The 11,529-nt window shown below is 39.3% G+C and overlaps 1 protein-coding gene across 1 annotated transcript; it reads left to right on the top strand.

The window, feature by feature from the left end:
- Positions 1 to 138: 138 nt before the first annotated feature.
- Positions 139 to 10,606, top strand: LOC139938958 (dynein regulatory complex subunit 2-like). Its single transcript, XM_071934643.1, has 9 exons — positions 139 to 292; positions 1,985 to 2,148; positions 3,310 to 3,562; positions 4,510 to 4,733; positions 5,421 to 5,618; positions 6,237 to 6,455; positions 7,282 to 7,434; positions 8,443 to 8,660; positions 9,871 to 10,606. The coding sequence occupies exons 2-9, from the start codon at positions 1,996 to 1,998 to the stop codon at positions 9,956 to 9,958; spliced, it is 1,506 nt and encodes a 501-aa protein (XP_071790744.1). The 5' UTR covers positions 139 to 292; positions 1,985 to 1,995; the 3' UTR covers positions 9,959 to 10,606.
- The last annotated feature ends 923 nt before the right edge of the window (positions 10,607 to 11,529 follow it).

The raw sequence follows: 11,529 nt of genomic DNA, 5'->3' as shown, positions 1-11,529 counted from the left end.
TCTTTATACAATGGTTCTCACCAAAAAGTTTATTTTTTAACTTTTTATATTTTTAAATTATAAATAATAGTTGAATTTAAACACTGTTAAAAGAAATATATCGGTGTTGCTATGAGATTCGCTACACAGTGGGGTCACTGCACTTTCCGAGAGAAAAAACATCTTCACCACCAAGTTTACAACAATTTTGTGTCATCTGCACAGTCGGTTCGAAAGAAAACTACAGAATTTGACAAGAAGCAACCCAGTTTCTTAAAAAGACTTTATTGTCAACATTGTGAAGTCGGCTTTTGTAAGTTCTCTACATTCTGTTATGTTGTAAATATTGTACTTATTTTTATAAAAGCTCTTCGGTTCAGTCTTCACTCCTCTTTTTGTTAAAATATAATATAAAAAAACTAAATATTGGTGGTAACTATTGATGTTTTTGTTTACAAATAGAACCATCTCCATGACAACGTTTCGGCTTTTAATTGCTGTTTGTCTACTCTAGTTGCATACGATCGAGCCACGTTGAAACTGCCCTGTTCCCTGTCCCACGGCAGATTCATCATGGGCATGTCGCATTATCATGATTATCATGAATTAAAGGGTCTAGTAGGCCCCTAATAGTATTAATAATAATATGTCAACAGTATTTTTGTTAGCCCCATAATTTGGTGATCCCATAATTTAAGAAGTATCAATCCATAGATTTACTACAGCAAGGTCAACTTAGTCCAGAGTCAACATGGTCAACACAGTCTGTACATCATCATGGAGGAATAATTTGTCCTCCATGGTCTGTAGTACAGGTGCAGTAGTGAACACGGTCTAGACAGTCAACTCTGTCCAAAGTCAACTTGGTCTGAAGTCAAGACGGCTAGTCAATTTATCCTGAGCCAACTGGGTTCAAAACCTCAGTCAAAAATCAACTCGATCGGAAGTCAAGATGGTCTAGAGTCAACTGTGTCAAATTTCAACTCAGTCCAAAATTTAACTTGGCCTGAAGTCACCTCAGTTTAAAGTGAACTTCTGAAGTTATCCAAAATCAACTACTCTATGGTCTAGAGTTAGTGCAGGTTGAGCTAATCTAGAGTCAACTTTGTCAAAGTCAACTCTGTCCGATTCAAAAGTCAACTTGGTCTGAAGTCACCCGGGTTGGAAGTGGACTCCATCGGAAGACACGTCGGTCCCAGGCAGACAAACAAACAAAAATTAATAAAATTAATAAATTTTAAAATATCTAATTACTTCAATATAGTTGCGATAATCGTTACCCTCCATCTTGCAGACGGTCGGAGACCAGAAGGGAGTGTGTAGGGTTACGATTATGGCAACTAGGCCTAATTCCAACACTGGTCGAACTCAATATTAGACTAAATGGGGGAATGTGTGCATGATAATTTAGCCAGAGGCAAAAACATTCTACACAAGACACTGCATTAGATGGAAGTCAAAGTTCACAAAGAAGATGAATCCAACATTTTCCCGATCGGTGCGAGTTTACTCATGACAGAGTAGATTCAGACCAAGTTGACCTGCATATTCCTTCTACCATAATGGAGGAAGTCATGAATTGGCCAAAATGTGGAATAGACCGATCCAGTAGGCTCTGCCCACGACGCACATCTAAGAACACGTGGGGCTCTCCAATGCCTTTCTGCACAACTCTGCCACGTGCGCCAAGCAGAGGCACACGCATGTCGGACCTTAGTGTCGGACCTTCGTTGATCTGTGATTGGTCAATACACAATGGGGCGGGGCTTAATGGATCGGTCTATTGGGCTATAGACCCCTTTGCAAAATGCTGAACGTACCTCCTAAGATTTCCATCCACAATTTCCATAATTTTGGGAGTCAATTCCGTTACAAGTGCACAATTTTGACTCCCAAAACTGTTACTAAATGCGCTAATTATGCACATTGAGGCTGTTGATTCTTGAGTTTTGCCTTTCCAAGAACTAACTTTTTAATGTTAGCTACTACTTTAATACATTTGCAGAAATCCCAAACATGGCACCCAAGAAGAAAGGAAAGAAATCTGGTAAAAAGGGCAAGCTGGCCAAGATGACTGAGGAGGAACGAATCTTATACCTTGAACAAAAGATGCTGGCTGAGGAAGAAATGAAGAAGAAGAAAGAAGACATGCTGAACCAGTTTTTGAAGGTAAGATTGAGTAGTGCATTAAGCTTTACTTTCCTAAAACTGTTAAACAGAACATGTGACTTCTGATTGACCATTTAACCTGATTCCAATCAGAACTATGAGTCCATCTGTAAAAGGAGCTGGGCCCAATTTCATGGCTCTGCTTATCGTAAGCAAAGAATCGGCCCTTACGGAAGAAAGGAATTCTGTGCCCACGGCAAGCGTATTTCAAGGGTTAGCAGGGAATTTTGTCTTGTGCGCATGCGTACTCCAGGTAGGCAATAGCTAGTGCAGAAATTCAGCGCTTGCACGTAAGCGGAGAATAGTGATCCAAAATATAATTTTTTTAAATTAGAGTGAATATACCTCAAGCATACTTTTTTCCCCTAGAAAGTAGAATGTTTTTGAGAAGAAAGATTCCGCAGAAATATTTACAAATTTTTAAGGTTTGGAATTTTGTCTTTGGTGTCAAGGTCAAGAACTTTTTTTCCAAAGGAATGCCTGTTGGTTAATCATGATAATAGGAATATATTCAAGGGAAATGAAGGACAAGACCAGGGGTCAATTTCATAGAGCTGCTTAAGCAAAAAAATAGCTTAAGCATGAAAATAGCTCGCTTATTTTACTGGCAAAAATTTCGTGCTGTATACATTGCTTGTGACTGGTATTTAGCTGTTGTTTACTTAGCATAACAATTGAGTGGAGTCTTGGCCGCTAGTCTGGTTTTACTATAAGCAAGGATTTTTTTGCTTAAGCGAAATTTTGTGCTTAAGCAGCTCTATGAAATTGGGCCTGGGCTCAATTTGATAGAGCTGCTAAGCACAACAATTTGCTTAGCATGAAATTTCTTCTTTGATTAAAACAGGATTACCAACCAAATTTCCATGTGATTTTCAGAATAAGCGTACAACAGCTGAATACCAGTGAAAAGCAATATGCAACACATGGAAATTTAGTTGGTAATCATGTTTTTATCAAGGAAGAAATTTCATGCTAAGCAAATTGTTGTGCTTAGCAGCTCTATGAAATTGGGCCCTGGGCAACTTAGGCCATGACCGCTGTGTAATTCCAAGCCTGGTTTTGAATGATTTGTTGTTTTGAAAACCAGCGTTATCTCCCATCAAATTGTATTTTCTCTCAAATCATGCTGATTAGGGACCTCTTTTTTTTTTTACTTTATAGGACAAGCTAGTCAAAGAAGAGAGGAACACAAGATTCAATATGTACAAGATCACACACCAATGGCGTAACATCATGCGAGCTGCCAAGTCTAAAGAACTCAAAAGAGACATCGAGATCTTGAGTCAGACCTTTGAGAGAGTCGTCGATCGTAAGGATAGCGTCATCAAATCCTTGGCCAAGGACTTAACAGAGGCAGAAGAGCAGTACGGCATGGCACTCAGAAGTCACCTACAAAACATGGACTCACTCACTGGTAATGACTCGTTGTGTAGTGGTTAGAGACCAATTCTGAACAAGTTTGGGCTCTAAAACAGTGCTTATGGTCCATGTTTTGGGTATAATTATCACCAATATGATTATATTGTAGATGTTAAATTTGCATCGGGGATAAAGAATATTAATTTTTGTTTTTTTACCCATACACCGATGTGTGTTAGCACTGTAGTCTTAGTACTTTCCCGAGTCCTGTGAAAATAATATCACAGGGATGTTACTCGAGTGGGATTCGAACCCACAATTCTACAGCAGTGTCTTACCAACTAGACACTGGTCAGGGGTTCGAATCCCACCCGAGTAACATGCCTGTGATATTTTTTCGCAGGACTCGGGAAAGTACTGAGTATACATGATTATATTGCAAAGATAAAAAATATCAAGTAGTAAACCAGAGGGGATACTGGCTGGATAAGTTTTAAATAATTTTGGTTTGAACAAAGAAAAAGTGACTGGAGTGGGACTTGAACCAGCTCTAACAATTGAGTTATTCGAGCCCTAAGTTGGCGGTCTCCCTATTATTCGATATCTTTGTCCACAGATTTACATTAAACATACACCATTTGAAGATAATGATAGTAGAAAGCAAACCTTAAAATAGTACGAGCTGAGGTGCTGTAGTTTTGGAGAAATTAGTAAAACAATGTTAAGAAAATGCATTTTACATGCCAAAATAATTTTCGTATTTAGAGTTGCAAATTATTTTTGTGACTTGTTTTACTCATTTCTCCAAAACTACAGCACTTCAGCAAGTAATATTTTAAGGTAAGCTTTCTACCATCAATATCTTCAAACCGTGTAAGTTTAATGTAAATCTGTGGACATTGTGTTTTGTGTCCAACAAAAAGAACCCATACCCTTCAAGGGGATGTGATTTTTAATATTAAATACCAAGATTTGTTAATCTGTAAGTTTCTTTGGTTACAGATCTGCAACGGAGTCGTCTGGACATCCTGCACTCAGAGTACGGTGAGGAGCTTGCCGTCCTGATGAAGGAGTTTAATAGTGAGCGATCATTGATCATTGAACAGCATCGTAGGGAGATTAACGACCTACAGGATATCCTCTTTGCCATGGAACAGAACAGCAACGACCGCGAGAACGACGCTAAGCAAGACTTCCAGAGCTTGAGAGATGAAATCAAGAATAAAGTATGAATCCTTTGATCCTGTTGTCCCCATTTAGTTTAGATGAAACCAAATTACTTTAATTGATGTCATCAATGCTGGGATGGATCTCTGCTACTCTCAGTGTATACACACACTGCTCCAGGGCTCAAAATTTGAGGGAAAATCAATAACACCACAGGGCTTATAGCTCAAATTAAATTACTAGACCTGGCCCAATTTCATGTCTCTGCTTACTGTAAGCAAAGAATCAGCGTTTGTAGAAGTAGGGAATTCTGCGCTTGCATCAAACATATTTCCCAGGTTAGCATACTCCACGCTACAAGGCATTCTATGCTTACACAGCTAGCTGAGCTGCTAAGCACAAAAATTTGCTTAGCATGAAATGTTTGCCTTGATAAAAACAGTATTTCCCGACCAAATTTCTACGTGATTTTCAAGATAAGCATACAACAGCTGAATACCAGTAACTAGGAAATGCAACAAAATGGAAATTCGGTTGGTAATCCTGTTTTTATCAAGGAAGAAATTTTATGCTAAGCAAATTTTCGTGCTTAGCAGCTCTATGAATTTGGGCCCAGGTTGAAATTCAAGCCCTGTGTGCCTATGATGTTTTCTGATTTTATCTTTTCTTAGAACACATTAAAAAAACTCACATATTACAGAGAGAAAGCCATTTTTAAATCATTACAATTTGTTGTCTTTCCCCAGAACCTTGAGGAGAAGCATGCCTTGAGGATTCAGCTGGAGGGTCAAGTGGAGGATCTATGGAAACAATTCCAACAAGCTCTCAAGAGTTATAATGAGACGACCGAGGAGAGGAAAGCTCACTTTGAGACGCTGAAAGTCAAAGATGAGAAGAGTGCCAAGGAGATTGAGATGCAGATGAGGAAACTACAGAGAATATCTGTAAGGCCATGACAAATATTGTTTCACTTTTTAACCACTTAACGTCAGTATAAAATAAAAATGTATTCTGTGTGGCTGCTCTTTGTATGGATGAAACACATCATTTCACAGTAGGTGCGTGCCACAACATAACACATACGGGAAAGTCTGGGTCTATAATGTATAATGTCAGCCTTAAATCTGTCCAAAATAAATTTGGGAACAAAGATGCGTGTTAATCATCACCATGGCCCAGTTTCATAGCGCTGCTAAGCACCAAAATTTGCTTAGCATGACATTTGTTCCTTGATAAAAACTGGAATGCCATCCAAATTTCCAGTCTTTGCATGTTGCTTCTTACTGGTATTCAGCGGTTGTTTGCTAGTCCTGAAAATCACGTGGAAATTTGGTTGGCATTCCTGTTTTTATAAAGGGAGAAATTTCATGCTAAGCAAATTTGTGTGCTTAGCAGCGCTATGAAATTGGGCCCAGATGCCCAGACATAGTTTTGTTGTTGATTGTTTGAAGAAAACACTTTTTGGTGAAAGTGTCTGGACAAAAAATACACAAAGTCTACTGTATATTTGATACTGTATTGTTGTATGTACTAAATTAAACTTTGACTCTGTTTGAATCTAGGACACAATATCACAGCTGAAGGGCAAGATGTCACAGAACTCCCGCGAGAGTGAAGACCGAAACAAGGACCTACGAGAGCAGCGCGAGGTCATCGCCGAGCACTTCCATGAACTAAAGAACCAGATGAACCGTTTCCGCGACAATGAGAGGTCGCGCCTCACTAAGCTGACTCTGGAGAGCAACGCTGCAATCAAGGAGCTCACACGGAAGACCGACGCGGTACGATTCAGGCTTTGCTATCCTCTTTTACATCTAGTGAAAAACAAAAACCCAGTCAGTTTCTCTTTTTGTTTATTGCTTGATTTTTGAAATAAAAAGTCGCATTCCCTCAAAGTGATCTCGCTGCTGCTGCTTCCCAGAGCCAAATATTTCATTGAGCTTCTATGAGCAGAAAAAAAATTGCTGAGTGCAGCAAAATCTTGCTTGCCAGAATAAGGTTAACAAAACAGTTTGTGACTGCTTGCTCATTTATGATTAGCAAAAAATTGTTAAAGCAATCGCACAACATCGGTAAACAGTATTGTCCAAAGGGCCACACTTCGTGTATCACAACTTATATATAAAATAACAAACCTGTGAGAATTGAGGCTCAATTGGTCATCGGAGTCGGGAGATAATTATGGGAAAACCCACCCTTGTTTCCGCACGTTTCGCCATGGCATGACATGTGTTTAAAATGAATCCGTTATTCTCGATATCGAGAATTGATAATTGTTTTAATGTTTTCACAAAAAAGTAAAGCATTTCATGGAATAATATTTCAAGGGAAGTCTTTCACCATTACCTTCTGTAAACCCTTTAAGTTATTTGTAAATCTGTGAATTTTTTGTTTTTGTTCTGGTCAGAAAGTGTCCAATGGCTTTATAAACAATATTTTTTGCCCAGGCCCAGGTTTTGTCGTAAGCTTGGGTATTATTCCTGGTTATACAGCAAATTACAATTTTAGGTTGAATGTCTTCTGACTATCATCCAAGGAACAAAGGTACTGACAATACAGGGAGATTGATAGCTAGATAGCTCATAACTAGAACTTTGTTCTTCACAGGGTGAGAGGATATTGAAGCTTACTGAGCAATGTCGGAAACTGGAGACTGAAGAGGAGAAGGTGCTGCCGTTCTACGCCTCAAGTCTGACCCAAGAAGAACAGGAAGATGTTCAGGCAGCTGTAGCCGAGCCACCATCAGAGCCACTGGCAGAGGTGAGCAAAATATAACCAATCCAATAGCCCCTTCACCCCACCTCTACCCCAAATCCAATTCTCTAATCCAATCACTCTATTTAACCATGTATGGTTATGGATGATATAGACCACTGGGCCCAATTTCATGGCTCTGCTTACCGTAAGCACAGAATCGGCGCTTACAGAAGCATGGAATTCTGTGCTTATGGCAAGCGTATTTCACGGGTTAGCGGCCAATTTTTGCTTCTGCGCGTGCGTATTCCACGTTACTAGGCATTCTACGCTTACACAGCTATTGCAGAAATTTGGCGCTTGCACGTAAGCGGGGAATCGTGATCGTAAGCGCAGAATTCGGCGGTAAGCAGAGCCATGAAATAGGGCCCAGATGAGTAGAAGAAATTCCTTCCTTCAAATTGGTTCGTTTACAAAAACATGAAAGCAAGTCTCCTTAAATTGAAAAAAACATTAAGACAGGCATATTTGTCTCCCATTCATGAATACCCAGGACAGTTTATCCATTCTGATTGGTCAAGGAGGGCATCACATGGCCATGTTTAAACATGTGATATAAACACAGTAAGAACTATTTAAACATAGGCTTGGTGCGCCAGCTTACGCATAACGCAATCAATGTAAAAACTACCAGCTCTCCCACCTCTGCGCAATTTTTACCCTTTGGAAACAGAGCCTGATATCGTTATAGATATTGGAAATTTTCAGATTTCTTTCTAGATTTCCTAACATTATTACACTTTTTAACAAAGGGCACTTTTATGAATGGGTGGTGACTTGATCTTAAATGCGGCATGACGTTTAAAACCTTGCAGGGTCAGGGTTGTGCGATAAAGGACCTTGGTCAACCAAAGTTTTGTTTTAGAGATTCATTTTACCGAGGTGTGACCTTTGAGCACTTTCATACACCCATGTCATATAAAGGATATCTTTGAAGATACCGTAATTATGCTATGACAGATTTGTTATTCCTGTTTTATCATCTACTGAACCATCTTGTTTCCATCCCAACAGATCATGCATGAATACACCTCTCTAGAGAACTTCTGGAAGCGTTACAACAAGGTCCTCTTGGACAAGGTGGCGTTGGACAAGGAGAAGTCCACGTTGCTGGAGGAGAACCAGCAGCTGCGGACAGTCCTCAAGCAGTACCTGGACGGCATCTCAGTCAATGATGAGATCCTCAGCCAAGTCAATCCACTCTTTGTGGTCAACCAACGCACCAATGTCCAGTACGTTGAATACAAAATATTTTCTAATCAAATTTACAGAGAAAACAAGTTTGTGTAGTGCCGATGTCTGCCTATTTTTATACACATGTGTGTGCATATTATTAACCCGGTCGATTGGCATTTATTTCATTCCATTTGTTAATGGTCTGGAAGTAAAACCAAGGACTCTCAAAAATCTAAAGTTAATCAATATACTAGCCAAGAACCCCCTGGGCAGAAGACAAAGTAGGAAGTTTCAGTCTTAGATTTTGGGTGTGGGAATCATGAGTTTAACAGACAAAGATAATGTTTAAAGGCAGTGGACACTGTTGGTAATTACTCAAAATAATTATTAGCATAAAACCTTTCTTGATTACGAGTAATGGGGAGAGGTTGATAGTATAAAACATTGTGAGAAACGGCTCCCTCTGAAGTGACGTAGTTTTCGAGAAAGAAGTAGTTTTCAGCGTATTTGATTTTGAGACCTCAGATTTAGAATTTGATGTCTCAAAATCAAGCATCTGAAAGCACACAACTTCGTGTGACAAGGTGTTTTTTCTTTTATTATAATCTCGCAACTTCGGCGACCTATTGAGCTCAAATTTTCACAGGTTTGTTATTTTATGCATATGTTGAGATACACCAAGTGAGAAGACTGGTCTTAGACAATTACCAAAAGGGTCCAGTGGCTTTAACAGGCGTGAAGTTACACTGAGGATAATCTCTGGTGTCCTAGTCTTGGCCTTGGTACACCTTCAAAATAAACTGTAAGATTTTCTAATGGAAGTGCCCTACATATGATAAAAATGGCGCAACCCTCCCATAGATGAACTTCCAGGCACCTCAAAAGTACATTTAAGATTTTCAGATTATTTCCTCTGGCAAAACGAGACATTAGGCCTATGCTTTTAGTAAATAACCTACCAGAAACACAATGTGATGTTTGCAGCAAGTGCCTGATAATTTCTCCTGAGCCCACATCGTGTTTTAAAACTTGCCTCTATACTTCCTGCCAACACTTTGTACGAAGAATTTGACGTCACAGCTCTGGTTTCCCTGCTTTCGCAGGAGTGCAGCACAGGGCAAATTCTTTGAATTGTTCGTTGTGAATTTTGTTACATCCAAATGTGCGTTGCATTCGCATTTGCAGGAAGTATTATACAAGGCTGAAGTCAGTAAGACATCAAAACAATGGTAACATTTCTTTCTCTTCTTCTTTTTTCCTCAACAGGCTCTCTGTACCAGTGACAGATCCCCGAGTGCAGAGACCCACACAGACCATCGTAGAAGGTGCACATATCATCAAGCACACTATATAAAGCTCATCAACATGCAGTATGCAAATATATTTATTAAGTTTCTGACCAATCACTGTGTTTGGAATGTAAAACTTCCAGACTTTCAGCCAATTAGTCACATAGCGTGCAAACAATTATTATAAAGAGAAAAGAAGGAATGATTTCTGATGTTGAGACTTTCACAGGATTGGAGGCCAATGTGGAAATGCTATTATGCAAATTTATTCTTAATGGTTCTGACCAATCAATGTGTGGGGAGCTTTCAACCATTCATTCATTTGCTATTGAATTAATACAGAATGCTTTTATATTCGGAGTAACACCAAGGCCCAATTTTATAAAGCATGCAAGCATAAAAACTTGCCAAGCACATAAGTATATTGCTTAGCAGAAATAGGTCTCCAGAAGAAAACACCAATTTACATTGCTCCGACTGCTTCCCCACTCAGCTCATGCTTAGCAAAGATATTTGATAAGCAGAATTGTCTGCCTAACAGCTTTATGGAATTGGGCCTAAACCTGGCATTACATGGGGGCACTGACAGAAAGCCATCCTCTGTTGCCCTGGGTTCGATTTCAAAGAGCTGCTTTAAAGGAACACGTTGCCTTGGATCGGACGAGTTGGTCAAAACAAAAGCGTTTGTAACCGTTTTTTATAAAATGCATATGGCTGGAAAGATGTTGTAAAAGTAGAATACAATGATCCACACAAACATGCCTCGAAATTGCGTGGTTTTCCCTTTACCTTGTCGACTAACACGTCGGCCATTTATGGGGGTCAAAATTTTGACTCCCATAAATGGCCGACCGTGTTAGTTCGCACAGTAGAAGGAAAACCACCCAATTTCGAGGCAAACTTGTGTAGATTATTGTATTCTACTTTTAAAACATCTTTCCAACCATATGCATTATATAAAAAACGGTTACAAACGCTTTTGTTTTGACCAACTCGTCCGATCCAAGGCAACGTGTTCCTTTAAGCACAAAAAGTATATCGTGCTTTGTCAGAGACAAAATTCACAGCCAAAACAACATTCCAAACCATAATGTGGCTGGTTCCCTGCTCACTTTCGCTTAGCAATATTTGCTGCCAAGCAATATTTGCTGCTTAAGCAGCTTTCTTGAAATTGTTTTGGCCTTGGTAGGCCTTTAAAGACACTGGACACTATTGGTAATTGTCAAAGACCAGTCCTCTCACTTGGTGTATCTCAACGTATACATAAAATAACAAACCTGTGAAATTTTGAGCTCAATTGGTTGTCGAGTTGCGAGATAACTATGAAAGAAAAAAACACCCTTGTTACACAAAGTTGTGCGCTTTCAGATGCTTGATTTCGAGACCTCAAATTCTAAACTTGAGGTCTTGAAATCAAATTCGTTAAAAAATCAAATTCGTGAAAAATCACTTCTTTCTCAAAAACTACGTCACTTCAGAGGGAGCTGTTTCTCGCAATGTTTTATACTATCAACCTCTCCCCATTACTCGTTACCAAGTGAGGTTTTATGCTGATAATTATTTTGAGTAATTACCAATAGTGTCCATTGCCTTTAAAAGTTACCAAAAGTTACCAAAAGACTGGCAGATAAGTTAA

Source organism: Asterias amurensis, chromosome 6 (assembly GCF_032118995.1).
Source record: "Asterias amurensis chromosome 6, ASM3211899v1".
NCBI classification, from domain to species: Eukaryota; Metazoa; Echinodermata; class Asteroidea; order Forcipulatida; family Asteriidae; genus Asterias; species Asterias amurensis.
The sequence above is the reverse complement of the archived record's forward strand: the minus strand, read 5'-3'. Positions and strand labels throughout refer to the sequence as shown.